Raw genomic sequence first — 16,784 nt, 5'->3', positions numbered from 1 at the left:
GGAACAGGAGTTGCTGCCTCAGTAATACCCACCCCCCCAGAACCACAGATGGGAACAGGATGAGGGGCAATACCACCCGCTGCGCAGACAACGATCCATTCAAAGACTTCTGCCCCTGTAATCAAAATTCAGGGGGGAGCCACCACGCTTGGGGTTTTTCCTAACCCAAGTCCTCAGCTATATGGAAGAATATGGACGGGACATCCCCAGGGACAAAGCCCGCATCCGTATCGTACAATCCGCCCTGGACAGACCGGCTGCAGACTGGGTGGTGAACCTGCATGATTCCAACGCCCCAGAACTCAGCGACTTCAACCGATTCATGTCATCCTTGAGGAGGCGGTTCGAGGATCCTTTGGCTGATCGTAAGGCCCGGGAGAGAATCAAAACAGTCAGGCAGGACAGACGGCCGGTGGCTGAATATACCCAAGAATTCCGAGCCATTGCCAGCAAGCTGAACTGGCCAGAAGATATCCTACTTAGCCATTTCAAAGACGGGCTAAACTACGACCTGTATGATGCTTGCCTGCCTCGAGGAGACCCACACCATCTCAACGACTGGTATGTCCTGGCAGAGGAGGTGGAGATAGACCTACTGAAGAGGCACCGCCGGGGGAAACCATGGGCCCACCCGCCACCCGAGCAAACACGCGAGGGGGAAAAACCACCGGCCACAGCTAAAAAATCAACAGGCTGTTTCAAATGCAGGAGAGAGGGTCACCGCGCCGCAGAATGCCGCTCAAAAGCCCCCCAGTGTAAACCAGAGGCATCACCCACCAAGAAACTAGGGAAGCCCCAAGGCAACCCAAAAGAATCTTCCACGAAGGGGACAGAGGCTGTAGAGTCCACAACCCGTGCCAAAAACTGGGATTGGATTCCGGCCTACACCGCAGGGGCGGTGGACACCTCAGAAAACAACTCAGAGGGAGAACCTTTGGTAAGTGGATCCATCTATGCTTGAAGCCATCCAAGTAAAAGCCCTAATAGACTCTGGTTGTACCCGCTGCCTCATGAGCCCGATGCTGGTGGGGAGATTGAGCATCCCAGTGAGGAGACTAAAACAACCTATCTCCTTTAGGTAATTAGATGGGTCAATAGCAGGGGGAGGCAGCTACCCTAGCCACTTTACCAATTCACCTATCCCTGGGTTCCCATGAGGAAGACATAACGTTTGTAGTGGTCCCAGGCATGGAATGCCCAATGAGTTTAGGACTGGAATGGCTGAAAAAATGGAACCCCGGGATAAATTGGAGGACAGCAGAACTCAACTTCCCAGAGGGGGAGCATAGGAGCTTAAAACCCCAAAGTATCCCCCCAACCCAAAGAGAGTAGTCAGCATCAGTGGGGGAAGAGAAGGGGTTACCACAAATACCAGAGGAATACAGGGACCTTGCTAAAGTTTTCAGTAAGGAACGGGCAGATGAGCTTCCCCCCCACTGCCCCACAGACTCTGCTATAGAATTCAAACCCAGGGCAAAACTCCCAAAGCCCAGGATGTATGCCATGAGCCCAAAGGAGACGGCGGAGATGGAGAGATTCATAAAGAAAAACTTAGAAAGAGGATTTATTGAGCCTGCCAAACCCAAAGTGGCCGCCCTGGTTCTGTTCAGGGAGAAGGACGGTTCTGATTGCTTATGCATGGACTATAGGTCTCTAAACGCAATTAGTGAATGTAATCTGTATCCCCTACCCCTAATGAAGGATATGCTATCCCACCTATCGAAAGGAAGGGTTTTTACCAAACTAGACCTGAGAGAAGCATATTACCGCATTAGGATTAAGGAAGGAGACGAATGGAAGACTGCATTCAATTGCCCAATGGGTTGCTACCAGTTCAAAGTCCTGCCATTTGGACTGCAAGGACCCCCCCCCCCGCAGTCTTTATGCATTAATTAATGACGTGCTAAGACAGCACCTATATAAGGGGGTCCTGGTTTACCTAGATGACATCTTTATCTTCACTGAGACCAAAGAAGAACATATCAACCTAGTAAGAGCAGTCCTGAAAAAGTTGCGGGCTGCCCACCTATATGCTAAACTATTGAAATGTGAATTCCACCAGGAAAGAATAGACTATCTGGGGTATCGCATATCCGCAGAGGGCATCGAAATGGACCCTGAGAAAGTCAGGGCAGTATTAGAATGGGCACCCCCCCGCACACAGAAGCAATTGCAAAGTTTCCTGGGGTTTGCAAATTTCTACCGCCAATTCATCCCTTCATTTGCCCAAATAGCCCTGCCCCTCACAAACCTGTTGGAAACAAAGGGGGGGGGTCCCCAGTGAAACCCAGCCAACCTCTGAAGTGGACAATGGAATTCCAAGCAGCATTTGAGAGGCTAAAGAGACTTTTTTCTGCTGAACCTGTCCTGAGACACCCAGATCCCGATAAACCTTTTGTAATACAGGCAGATGCTAGCGATGTAGCGGTGGGAGCCGTATTATTACAGGAAAATGATGAGGGGGTGTTGCAACCATGTGCATACACATCCAGGAAACTCACGGAGACAGAACAACGTTGGCCCGCGTGGGAAAAGGAGGCACATTCGGTGAGATGGTCATTACTTACATGGTGCCAGTTCCTGGAAGGAAATAAAATCCCCTTCCAGGTCTGGACAGAGCATAAAAATTTGCAAGCACTAAAAACACCAAGGAAACTCACTCCTAAGCAAGCCCGCTGGTCCCAACATTTTCACCGATTCAATTTCACTCTCAAACACTTACCGAGGGGGAAGAATTTCCTGGCGGATGCATTATCCCGCTTGCCCCAATATAACAGCACATGGGCCACTGACTCTAAACCACTTATGCCTGAACAACAACTGGCAGCACCAGTCACCACCAGGGCCCAAGCTAAAATGAAGCCGAAGGTGGATAGCCAAACTGGAATAGAATTCCGAAAGTCTTTGGAAAGTGATGAATGGTTCCAGAAAAATAGACATGTGTGCACGATTAAAGATGGACTACCCTGGATGGGTGAGAAGTTATATATACCTGCCACCCAGAGGATCAATTTCATGCAACTGTGCCATGATAAGAAATCAGCAGGGCATTTCGGGTTTGCAAAAACCTTACACTTAACTAAAAGGCAATTTTGGTGGCCATCCATAAAAAAGGACATAGAAAGCTATGTGGGCAGCTGTCAAATTTGCGCGATGGCCAAGATGCTACAAGGGAAATCACCAGGACTGTTACAACTGGTGGCGAAGCCCTTAACCCCATGGAAAGAAATAGCCATGGATTTTATAGTGGAATTACCAGAAAGCAACGGGAACACGGTAGTCTGGACTGTCACAGATCTGTCTTCTAAACAAGTGTATTTCAGACCTTGCCAAAAGATCCCTACCGCAAAAGCCTTAGCAAAACTTTTTGTACAGCATATTTACAGATTGCATGGGGCACCACAATGCATCATATCTGATAGAGGGGTGCAATTTACGTCGGCATTTTGGAAAGAATTTTTATCCCTTTTAGGAACCACATCTAGTCATCACCCTCAATCGAATGGTCAATGTGAAAAGTCTAACTCAGTAACTGAGCAATATCTAAGATGCTTTATTAACTTCCAGCAAACAAACTGGACGGAACTACTGCCTTTCGCAGAAGTGGCATATAATAATGCAGTCCACTCCACCACAGGTTACACTCCTTTTCAAGTAGCTACCGGTCAAAGTTTCAACCCCATGCCAGAACTAACCCCAACCGAACCGGTAATTCCCGAACTAAAGGAATGGATTGGTCAATTACAAAACATCTGGCCAATTGTTAGGAAAACTTTAGATGAAGCTAGACAAGCATACAAGACACAGGCGGACAAAAAAAGAGTCGATCCCATACCATTCAGGGTGGGAGAGATGGTATATTTATCCACAAAATACCTTAAATCACTACAACCCTGTAAAAAACTCGGACCAAAATATATTGGACCTTTTCCAATCAAAAGAATCATAAACCCAGTAAGAGTTGAATTAGGACTACCTAAAAATCTTAGACAAATACACCCAATTTTTCATTGCAGCTTACGAAAGAGAGAACAACAGTCACACCTACGAACAAACACCCCACCAACACCACCTCCCATCATGGTGGAAGGAGAACAACACTTTGAGATGAAGGAAATCCTAGATTCCAGGAAATACCATGGAGCAATTCAGTATCTAGTAGCTTGGAAACACTTCCCCTCCTCAGAAAATGAGTGGGTCAATAAATACATTAAACCACCAAAGTTGCTTAAGAGGTTTCATACAGAATATCCTAACAAACCGGGCTAACATTTATGTTTTATTTCCTCTACAGATGGACCTATCTTTCTTTTAAGGGGAGCAGATTGTCAGAATCCATTTATATCCCATTCATAAATCCCTATCTGTATGTTCTAAAATCTTACACCCCCTCACTGGATTCTGCCATTCCCAAGGAGGAGAAGAGAAGATGTTAATTGGCCATCCCTATCCATTTGATGCAAGGGTGTTTATTTCAGACCAGGGGAAGAACATTTGAACTGAGAAGAACAAAGAAAGGGAGGGGGGAGAGATCTGGTTTTTATCTCCGATTAGAATCTGAAAGGGAGGAAGGAAATGTCGTAAAGGCATGGAAGATCCCTCTTCCCTTGGAAGGTTTTGACACCTGAACCTTAATTGATCCGGGCCTGACCAAATGGACTGAGGGGAGGGGTTTTCACTCGGGGACACTTTAAAAGTATCAATCTGTAACACAGTTTTCAGATCCTGTCTAGTTTTCCACTGGCAATCATGTTTTAGTAAAAGCTCCTTCTTGGACAATCCTGTCTCCAAGAGTTCCTCTTTCCTAAGACGTGGATTGGGGTGGGTCCTGACAGTTGCTAAGTGAGGACTAGCTGTAGATGAGTAAAAGCCTACTGACAAGTGCAGTATTATAAATAAACATATCATGTATATATGCATGCACATATATACGCTTCTTTAATTCTCTCTTCTGCTAGCATATTCTGTCCTGCATGAGGATTGGAGGGCTTTTTTTTAAAGCCCATATAAAATCTTCTTATAATAAAAATGTTATGAGGATTGAAGTGGCTATGGAGGTTATTGGTAATAAAGCAACTCTTTAAATCAGAGGAATATTTCTGGATGTTGCTACAACATACAAATGAGATGTGGAAATTGTTCCTGCAATTAGGAACTTACTTCACCAATGGAATCCTGTGAATCCTGATTGTAAGTCTGAGCTTCTATTTCTCCGTCTGTGCTCTCTTCTGCAGTTACTTCCTCCTGAAATATTACAGAAATCCATGACGTTAATTGGGAAACGTTAAGATCGTATATGCCCATCGAAAACATAGTATTTTACAGTAGAGGCTATTACTGTAACTGTCAGAATCCATTTATATTTCATTTCTAACTGTGCAAATCTAAATCTCACCCCCTTACTGGATTCTGCCATTTTTCCAAGGAGGGGAAGAGAAGACAGGATGTTAATTGGCCATCTCTATCCCTTAGACGCAAGGGTTGTTTATTCAGCCTGCCTGGAGGCCATCACAAAAGACCAGGGAAGAAACCCTTTGAACTAAGAACAAAGAAAGAGGGAGAGGGTGGAACTCTGGGTTGTATATCCGATGGGAATGTGAAGGTAAGGAAGTAATAATGTTGCAAATGATACTGGGGCTCTCTTTTCCCATGAGGAGTTTGACACCTGAAACTTAACTGATCCGGGACTGACCAAATGGACTGAGGGGAGGGGTTTTACTCAGGGACACTTTAAAGTATCGACCTGTGACACAATTTCCAGATCCTGTCTAGATTATCCACTGTCAACCATGTTTTAGTAAAAGTTCCTGTTTGGACAATCCTGTCTCCAAGACTTCTTCTTTCCTAAGATGTGGATTGGGGTGGGTCCTGACATTAGAGAGGATCTGCATTAAGAGTCAACCTGGAAGGAAAAACCTTACCGGGGCACTTTGCAAAAAAAATACAATGTCTAACGACGAGGCAAGGGACAAGGAAAGCCCCATGGAAAGGGAGTTTTCCGCCGAACGAAACCCCACCAATGGTCAGAAACTGAAGTGTCATATTCCGGATCCCCGTCTGTGGTTTGGTGGGGTTTGGGTGCTGCTGAGGCGGCAGCTCCTGGTCCAGCAGATGGCCCCGGTGTTGCAGGTTCCAGATTCCCCCCCCCCACTGTCTCTCCAGTTGCAGCCCCAGGCGCTGCTGCGGTACTCAGGTTTCTCCTCTCTTAGTGAGCTAAGGGTTTTCTTCACCAGGTCAATAGCTTTCTCTAGGATCCGCTCCTCTTCACTGATGTGCAGGGAGCTCTCCATCTCTTGCCTCCATTCAGTTTGGTGGCCGCCCTGCCTCACGGTCACTTTCTTCGATGCCTTTTCCCACTCACTTTTCCTTCCAATGCCCATCGACCACTGCAGTTTGCGGTTGTGCGCGTTGGAGGAGGGGGACACCGCGACAGCGCTGCGGGCACTCGAAAAAACCTCAGATCGAGCATTCTGAGGACGTGGGATTCGGCTGGCACCATGGACATCTCCCCTGACAAGCTGCAGCTGTAAAAAGACTCTTGAGCTTTTCAAACCTCCAATTGTTGGAATTAAAATTGTTTCTACAGGGTTCGTTTAGATGGAGAATGAATGATGCCTTGCTGAGAAGTGAACAGATTGTTGAGAAGGCCCAAAAAACCATAAGAGACTATTTTGAGATAAATTTGAATACAGAGGTAGAAAAAAGGGTCATTTGGGACGCAAGTAAGGCGGTCATGAGAGGTTTTTTGATTTAACACAATGTAATAAGGAAGAAGGCCCAAAATGAAAAGAAAGATATCATTTTGAACCAATTGAAAGAGAAAGAGAAAAAATTGAGGAGTAATCCAAAGAATCAACAGGTTCAAAAAGACATAAAAGCCCTTCAATCACAATTTTCTCAGATAATTAATCAAAAAATTGAATGGAAAATAAAAATGATGAAGCAAAGGTCTTTTGAATCGGCAAATAAATGTGGTAAGTTACTAGCTTGGGAGTTGAAAAAGAGACAGAAACAAAGTACAATAACTATGATAACACAAGAGGAAAAGATTATTGAGAACCCTGCAGAAATTAGGAAATGTTTTCAGAAATATTATAAGCAGCTATACAAGAAAGAAAAAGAGGATTTAATTAAAACAGAACAGTTATTGGACAAATATGGATGGCAGAAAATTCCTGAAGAGAAAAGGACCCTACTCAATTACCGGATTACAAGACAAGAATTGGAGGCAGCAATTAATCAAATGCAAATTGGCAAGGCACCAGGACCTGATGGACTGACAGCAAAATATTATAAGACATTGAAAGACTGGCTGATTCAGCCACTGATGGAAGTATGTAACAAATTACTAGAGGGGGTTAAGGCACCTGAGACCTGGAGAGAAGCATTTATTACGTTGATACCTAAACCAGATACAGACAGAGCCCAAGTAAAGAATTACCGCCCAATCTCCTTGTTAAATGTGGATTACAAAATTTTTGCTAATATCTTGGCTGCAAGACTGAAGAAGGTCCTTCAAGATCTTATTCATCATGATCAAGCAGGTTTTTTACCTGGTAGACATATGAAGGACAATATTAGGAACATAGTTGATATTTTGGAAAGGTTAGAGGCCAAAAAGAACTCTAAGGCTATATTAATGTTTATTGATGCGGAGAAGGCCTTTGACAATATTTCTTGGAGTTTTATGAAAAAGAATTTTGAAAATATGGAGGTTGGGCAGAGTTTTATGAATGGTTTAAATGCAATTTATTCTGAGCAAAAAGCAAAAATTATAGTTAATAATGTGGTGTCAGAGGAAATTAGAATTGAAAAGGGTACCAGGCAAGGGTGCCCACTCTCCCCTGTTATTTATTACGGTTCTGGAAGTTTTGCTGAATATGATAAGGAAAGAGGAAGGTGTGAAAGGGATTGTAGTGGGCTCGAAACAATATAAGCTAAAAGCCTTTGCTGATGATTTGGTCTTAACATTACAAGATCCAGAGACCAGTGCAATTAAAGCACTGGAAATAATACAAGAGTTCGGACATGTTGCAGGTTTTAAATTGAATAAGAATAAAACCAAAGTTTTAGGGAAAAATCTGTCATTAGAGGAAAAAAGTAAGTTACAGGAAGCCACTGGTTTGATGTTTGTAAAAAAGGTGAAGTATCTGGGTGTAAATATGACAGCAAAAAATTTGAATTTGTATAAAGATAATTATGATAAAATGTGGAATGAAATTAAGAGAGATTTAGATATTTGGACAAATTTGAAACTGTCTTTGATGGGCCGAATCTCAGTTGTTAAGATGAATGTATTGCCAAAAATGTTGTTTCTATTTCAAGTACTCCCAATTATTGAAAAGTTGAATTGTTTTAAAGAATGGCAAAAGGTATTATCGAAATTCATCTGGCAGGGGAAAAAACCTAGAATTAAGTTCAAGCTGTTAACAGATTCAAAAGATAGAGGGGGCTTTTCCCTGCCAGATTTGAAACTTTATTTTGAAGCTGCTGCTTTTTGCTGGTTGAGAGATTGGTTTGTCTTAGAGAATACAGATGTATTAGACTTGGAAGGTTTTGACAATGTATTTGGATGGCATGCATATTTATGGTATGATAAGACAAAGGTCCACAAAGGCTTTAAAAATCATATAATTAGAAAGTCATTGATTAATGTGTGGATGAGATATAAAGACCTGTTAGAAAGTAAAACACCCAGGTGGATTTCGCCACTAGAGGCTAAGACCCAGAAAAGGTCAAATATGGAAACCAAGTGGCTGAAATATAAGGATATATTGATACAAGAAGGAGACCAATTTAAGATAAGAACATATGAGCAGCTGAAAGATAAGGTTGATGATTGGTTTCAATATTACCAAATGAACGAAGTGTATAAAATGGATAAAAAAAGAGGTTTTCAAATAGAGAAATCCAAATTGGAAACGTTACTGTTAGATACAAAATTAAAGAACCTTCCCAAGATGTATAATTTATTGCTGGAGCGGCACACAGATGATGAACAAGTGAAATCAGTGATGATCGATTGGGCTAATGATGTGGGGCATAACATTATGATTGAGGACTGGGAGAGGATGTGGAAAAAGGGTATTAAGTTTACAGCATGCAATGTTTTAACACCGGTTAAGCTTGCAAAAATTTATCATACATATGATAACAAATGCTGGAAATGTAAAGCTGTAGAAGGAACCTTTTACCACATGTGGTGGACTTGCCCCATAGTAAAAGACTTCTGGGAAAAGATTTATAATGAATTAAAGAAAGTTTTGAAAAATACATTTATTAAGAAACCAGAAGCCTTCTTATTGGGTATAGTCGGAAAAGAAATTGCCAAAAAAGATGTTACTTTCTTTCTGTATGCCACAACAGCGGCGAGAATTTTGATAGCTAAGAATTGGAAGACACAAGAAATACCAACGGTGGAAGAATGGCAGATGAAAATGATGGACTATATGGAACTCGCTGAACTGACAGGGAAAATCCGTGACCAGGGAGAAGAGTCGGTGGAAGAAGACTGGAAAAAATTCAAGGATTATTTGAAGAAATATTGCTATACCAACTAGTTTGAAATGGACTTGGAGGTGTTTATAGGTTGTAGTTTTAGAATTTAATGTTTAGTATTAAGAATATGAAATAATGATTGTTAAATGATAAAAAATTAAATATAGGTAGATATTAAATACGATTTAAAATTATGAAATAGAAATTGCTAATGAGGATTAACGAAGAAACGCAGATAGGGGGGATTCGAGGAAGTCACCCGAAAATGATTAGAAAGATTAGGAATAATGGAAGTTAAGTATTCTTTTTGTATATTTGTTGATTGTATTGTTTATGTCATGTCTTGTTTTTTATATGTATTTTTTTGTTTTTGTTTAAATATATGTTTATATAAAAGCAATAAAAAATTTTAAAAAAAGAGAATGAAAATGGTGAGGCAGGGCAGACGGCCAGTGGCTGAATAAACCCAAGAATTCCGAGCCACTGCCAGCAAGCTGAACTGGCCGGAAGACATCCTACTTAGCCATTTCAAAGACGGGCTAAACTACGACCTGTATGACGCTTGCCTGCCTCGAGGACCCACACCATCTTGATGACTGGTATGTCCTGGCAGAGGAGGCGGAGATAAAAAGGCACTGCCGGGGAAAACCATGGGGCCGCCCGCCACCCGAGCAAACACACGAGCCAGTGAAACCACCAGCTACAGCTAAGAAATAAACAGGCTGTTTCAAATGCGGGAGAGAGAGCCACTGTACTGCAGAATGCCGTTCAAAAGCCCTCAGCGCAAATCAGAGGCATCACCCTCCAGGAGACCAGGGAAGTCCCAAGGCAAACTAAAAGAACTGCCATGAGGGGCACAGGCTGTAGAGTCCACAACCCCTGCGAAGGACTGGGAGGGGATTCCGGCCTACACTGCAGGGGCGGCGGACACCTCAGAGGACAGCTCGGAGAACCTTTGGTAAGTGGATCCATTCCACCCATTCTTAAGACAGTGACTATGTTAGCTTCCTCCATGCCTGAAGCCGTCAAAGTAAAAGCCCTAATAGACTCTGGCGGGGAATTTGGGCATCGCAGTGAGGAGACTAAAACAACCAATCTCCTTTGGCCAATTAGATGAGTCCATAGCGGGGGTGGTGGTGTCCCAGCTACCCTAGCCACCTTACCAGTGCACCTGTCCCTGGGGACTCATGAGGAAGACATAATGTTTGCAGTGACCCCAGGCATGGAATGCCCAATGATATTAGGACTGGAATGGCTGAAGAAATGGAACCCCTGGGTAAACTGGAGGACTCAGAACTCAAATTCCCGGAGGGGGAGCATAGGAACTTAAAACCCCAAAGCACCTCCCCCAACTGAAGAGAGGAGACAGCACCAGTGGGGAAAGAGAAGGGGTTACCAGAAATACCGGAAGAATACCAGGACCTTGCTGAAGTTTTCAGTGAGGAACAGGCGGATGAGCTCCCCCCTCACCAACCCACAGGCTGTGCTATAGATTTCAAACCCGGGGCAAAACACCCAAAGCCCAGGCTGTACTCCATAAGCCCTAAATAAATGATGGAGATGGAAAGATTCATAAAAAAACCCTAGAAAGGGGATTTATTGAGCCTGCCAAACCCAAAGTGGCCGCCCCAGTCCTGTTCAGGGAGAAGAAACGGCTCGCTTCGTTTATGCGTGGATTATAGGTCTCTAAACACAATTAGTGAATGTAATCCGTATCCCCTACCCCTAATGTAGGATATGCTATCCCACCTATCGAAAGGAAGGATTTTTACCAAACTAGACCTGAGAGAAGCATACTACCGCATTAGGATTAAGGAAGGAGATGAATGGAACACTGCGTTCAATTGCCCAATGGGTTGCTACCAGTTCAAAGTCCTGCCATTTGGACTGCAAGGGGCCCCCACAGTTTTTATGCAATTAATTAATGAAGTACTAAGAGAGCACCTATATAAGGGGGTCCTGGTTTACCTAGATGACATCCTTATCTTTACTGAGACCAAAGAGGAACATATTAACCTAGTCAGAGCAATTCTGAAAAAGTTGCAGGCCACCCACCTATATGCTAAATTATCAAAGTGTGAATTCCACTAGGAAAGAATAGACTACCTGGGGTATCGCATATCCCCAGAGGGCATTGAAATGGACCCTGAGAAAGTCAGGGCAGTATTAGAATGGGCACCCCGCCTGCACATGGAAGCAAATGCAGTTTCCTGGGGTTTGCAAACTTCTACTGCCAATTCATTCCTTCGCTTGCCCAAATAGCCCTGTCACTCACAAACTTGTTGAAAATGAAGGGGGGGGGGGTCCCCAGTGAAACCCAGCCAGCCCCTGAAGTGGACAATGGAATGTCAAGTAGCATTTGAGAAGCTAAAGAGACTTTTTTCTGCCGAACCTGTCCTGAGACACCCAGATCCCGATAAACCTTTTGTAATACAGGCATACGCTAGCGATGTGGCGGTGGGAGCTGTATTATTACAGGAAAATGATGAGGGGGCATTGCAACCATGTGCATATACATCCAGGAAACTCACAGAGACAGAACAACGTTGGGCCATGTGGAAAAATGAGGCTTACTCTGTGTGGTGGTCATTACTTACATGACGCCAGTTCCTTGAAGGAAATAAAATCCCCTTCCAGGTCTGGACAGACCACAAAAATTTGGAAGCACTAAAAACACCCAGGAAACTCACTCCTAAGCAAGCCCGCTGGTCCCAACATTTTCACCGATTCAATTTCACTCTCAAACACTTACCGGGTGGTAAGAATTTTTTGGCGGATGCATTATCTCGCATTCCCCAATATAACAGCACACGGGTCACAGATTCTAAACCACTTATGCCCGAACAACTGGCAGCACTGGTCACCACCAGGACCGAAGCAAAAATAAAGCCACGGGTGGATAGCCAAACTGGAATAGAATTCCAAAAGTCTTTGGAAATTGATAAATGGTTCCAGAAAAATAGACATGTGTGCACGATTAAAGATGGACTACCTTGGGTGGGTGAGAAGTTATACATACCTGCCACCCAGAGGATCAATTTCATGCAGCTGTGCCATGATACAAAATCAGCAGGATATTTCGGTTTTGTAAAAACCTTACACTTCACTAAAAGTCAATTTTGGTGGCCATCCATGAAAAAGGACATAGAAAGCTATGTGGGCAGCTGCCAAATTTGTGTGACGGCTAAGAGGCTGCAAGGGAAATCGCCAGGACTGTTCCAATGGTGGCGAACCCCTCAGTCCCATGGAAAGAAATAGCCATGGATTTTATAGTGGAATTACCAGAAAGCAACGGGAACACTGTAGTCTGGACGGTCACAGATGTTTTCCAAACAAGTGCACTTCATCCCTTGCCAAAAGATCCCCACCACAAAAGCCTTAGTAAAACTTTTCGTGCAGCATATTTACAGATTGCATGGGGCACCACAATGCATCATATCTGATAGGGGAGATGCAATTTACGTCAGCATTTTGGAAAGAATTTTTATCCCTTTTAGGAACTACCCATCTAATCATCATCCTCAGATGGGGGGGTTCGACTGAAAATTCAAACTCAGTACTTGAACAATATTTAAGATGCTTTCTTAATTTCCAGCAAACAAATTGGACAGACCTACTGCCTTTCGCAGAAGTGGCATATAATAATGCAGTCCACTCCAGCACAGGTTACACTCCTTTTCAAGTAGCTACCGGTCAAAGTTTCAACCCCATGCCAGAACTAACCCCAAATGAACCGTTAATTCCAGCACTGAAGGAATAGATTGCTTAATTGCAAAACATCTGGCCAATTGTTAGGAAAGCTTTAGACGAAGCTAGACAAGTATACAAAGAGCAAGCAGACAAAAAAAGAGTCAATCCCAAACCATTCAGGGTGGGAGAGATGGTATATTTATCCACAAAATACCTTAAATCACTACAACCCTGTAAAAAACTCGGCAGGGAAAAAAAGCTACAATAAAGAGGAAAACTCTGCAAGATACTAAAGAAAATGGGAGTTTTGGTTTACCTGAGTGGACTTTGTATTATCAAGCATCTGTACTGACATGGGTGAAAGAATGGATAATGCTTAGGAATAAAAGGTTGTTATGTTTGGAGGGACACGATTTACAGTTGGGATGGCACGCGTTTCTATGGTATGGGAAAAACAAAATTCATAGTTATTTTCAAAATCACTGTATTAGAAATGCTTTGATAACTGTATGGGAAAAAATCAAAATGAAAATATATGTAAAAATTCCAGGGTGGTTATCAATAATTGAAGCTTTTTCACACGTAAATTTGTTAGATTTTGAAAAAACATGGACAAAGATATTTTAAATATTGATGGGACATGAAGCAAGAATTGGAACATCAGGTTATCAACATGTCATGGTTGGTACATTTACAAATACAAAATAGATATGAAAAAGACATGAAAATGTTTGAATTTTATAAAGAACAAAATGTGTTTGATATTAACTTCTGATGAGAAACTAATTAAAAAGTTGTATAATTTTTTGTTAACTTTAGAGATGGAAAGTGAACAAATCAAAGGGTCAATGACAAGATGGGCGGATAACTTTGGCTATAATATAGAATTAGAAGAATGGCAAATATTATGGGAGAGAAATTATAAATTGACAATGTCAACTGCATACAAAGAGACTTTGTATAAAATGTTTTATAGATGGCATTTATCTCCAGCTATATTTGCAAAAAATGTTAAAAATGTATCAGGTAAATGTTGGAAATGTCAATGTAGTATAGGTACATATTATCATACTTGGTGGACATGTGATAAAGTAAAAGCTTATTGGAGGAAAATACATACTTGGCTAGAAAATATATTAGGAGAACATGTAACATTTAATCCTGAATTATTTTTATTAGGTATGCTACCAGGAAAGACTAATAAACAAAATACATACTTGGTTTTACATATTATAACTGCAGCAACAATAAGTTATGCACAATGCTGGAAAAATGAACAAGTACCATCAGAAGAAGAACTAATGAAGATACTGGAATGTGCAGAAATGGACAGATTAACTATGAGATTAAAAGATAAAGAAGAATCAGAATATTATGAAAGCTGGAGCTTATTTTATAAATGGTTGGAAAATAAAACCAAAAAGTGAAATTTGTATATGTATTAATGGATTATGAACTCAGCTCACATGTTGTTTGGAAAATTAACATATGTATGTAAAGAATAAGAAAATAAAATATAAACAAAACAAAAAAACTCGGACCAAAATATATTGGACCTTTTCCAATTAAAAGAATCATAAACCCAGTAACAGTAGAATTAGAATTACCCAAAAATCTTAGGCAGATACACCCAATTTTTCACTGCAGTTTACTAAAAAGAGAACAACAGTCACCCCTACGAACAAACCCCACACCACCACCTCCTATCATGGTGGAAGGAGAACAACACTTCAAGGTGAAAGAAATCCTGGACTCAAGGAAACACCATGGAGCAACTCAATACTGAGTAGCTTGGAAACACCTCTCCTCCTCAGAAAATGAGTGGGTCAATAAACATCACATTACAGCACCCAAGTTGCTTAAGAGGTTTCATACAGAATATCCTAACAAACCAGGCTAATGCTATATTTTGTTTCTTCCACAGGTGGACCTCTCTTTTTAAAAAAAAAGAGGAAAGAGGGCACAATGTCAGAATCCATTTATATTTCATTTCTAACTGTGCAAATCTAAATCTCACCCCCTTACTGGATTCTGCCATTTTTCCAAGGAGGGGAAGAGAAGGCAGGGTTGTTAACAGCCATCTCTATCTCTCAGGTGCAAGGTTTGTTTATTCAGCCTGCCTGGAGGCCATCACAAAAGACCAGGGAAGAAACCCTTTGAACTAAGAACAACAAAGAAAGAAAGAGGGGAGGGCGGAACTCTGGGTTGTATATCCGATGGGAATGTGAAGGGGAGGAAGTAATAATGTTGCAAATGATACTGGGGCTCTTTTTTCCCATGAGGAGTTTGACACCTGAAACTTAACTGATCCAGGACTGACCAAATGGACTGAGGGGAGAGGTTTTACTCAGGGACACTTTAAAGTATCGACCTGCGAGACAATTTCCAGATCCTGTCTAGATTATCCACTGTCAACCATGTTTTAGTAAAAGTTCCTGTTTGGACAATCCTGTCTCCAAGACTTCTTTCCTAAGATGTGGATTGGGGTGGGTCCTGACAGTAACTGTAATAATTTGCAAATCTTAGTAATAAATCCACGAATACCAAGGTCAAACCTTTAAGTTTTAACAGCTTCCATGGGCAGTTGTTAAAATTGAACGTGTTTAATTACTGATAACTGATACTATACACTCATTTAAACCTGCAATCTCTTTATAAGTTGTCATTTGATATCTGACAAATGAATATAGTATAAGACAATTTTAATGAAAAACATGGTACAGGCAGTTCCTTATAACCACAACTGAGCTCAAAATTTCTGTTGCTAGGCAAAACAGTTGTTAAGTGAGTTCTGCCCCATTTTATGACCATTGTTGCCACAGCTGTTAAATGAATCACTACAGTTGTTAAGTTACTAACATGGTTGTCAACTGAATCTGGCTTCTCCACTGACTTTGCCTGTCAGAAGGTCGTAAAAGGAGATCACATGACCCTGGGACCCTGCAACTAATTCAGCAGGGGTCCCCAACCCCCGGGCTGTGGACCAGTACCTGGCCGTGCCATGACAGCAACCGGTCTGCACAAACAAGGAAAACCCCATCCACAGGATGCAGGCAGCACCCAAAGCCAAGCCCCCTCCGGTCCACAGAAAAACCTCTCTTCACCTAACCGGTTCATGGTGCCCAAAAGGCTGGGGACCTCTGTAATACAGGATGATGTTCAAAATGGCTGAAAGCCAATATCTAAGACTGCATTGTTGTTTTTTCTTGAGATGCTCATAGTCCCAGTTTCCCTTACAAACCTCTGGCCCAACTCTTTGCAAAGTTCTCAGTTTCTTTGCAAGAGGCAGATCAACCATTTCCTCGGGAATCTGTTCTGAGTTTTCAACAGCATTCTCCTCTTCTTCCTCTCGTGCTCGTTTGGGCAGAGATGAGCTGGGAGTAGCTGAAACTAAAAGGGAATGTTTTCCTTTAGTCAAACTCGTTACATTAAAGATCTAAGAAAAACAAACAAACAAACAAACAAACAGTGGCTATGGAATTCTTCTTTCGATGGACAGATCCCCAAACCCTTCTTGTTTCTCTGCATATATATTCTGCCATTCTGCTGGAGGTGGGGGGGAATTTACTGTTGCTTGGGAGAACTTTCACTTTCTA

General features: G+C 42.2%; 1 protein-coding gene across 3 annotated transcripts in view; it reads right to left on the bottom strand.

Moving 5' to 3' along the window:
• The window catches only part of TPR (translocated promoter region, nuclear basket protein), a 120,478-nt gene that overhangs the window by 25,922 nt on the left and 77,772 nt on the right, over positions 1–16,784 (bottom strand). For 2 of the 3 annotated variants that reach the window (XM_081325900.1, XM_081325901.1), the window contains exons 38-39: positions 16,430–16,578; positions 5,161–5,244 (exon numbers count right to left, since the gene is read on the bottom strand). In XM_081325900.1, coding sequence (XP_081182026.1) covers positions 5,161–5,244; positions 16,430–16,578 — 233 coding nt within the window. The remainder of the gene's footprint in view (positions 1–5,160; positions 5,245–16,429; positions 16,579–16,784) is intronic. The other variant, XM_081325902.1, reaches the window with a different exon arrangement.

Source organism: Vipera berus (assembly GCF_964194415.1).
Source record: "Vipera berus genome assembly, chromosome: 3".
NCBI lineage: Eukaryota > Metazoa > Chordata > Lepidosauria > Squamata > Viperidae > Vipera > Vipera berus.
The sequence above is the reverse complement of the archived record's forward strand: the minus strand, read 5'-3'. Positions and strand labels throughout refer to the sequence as shown.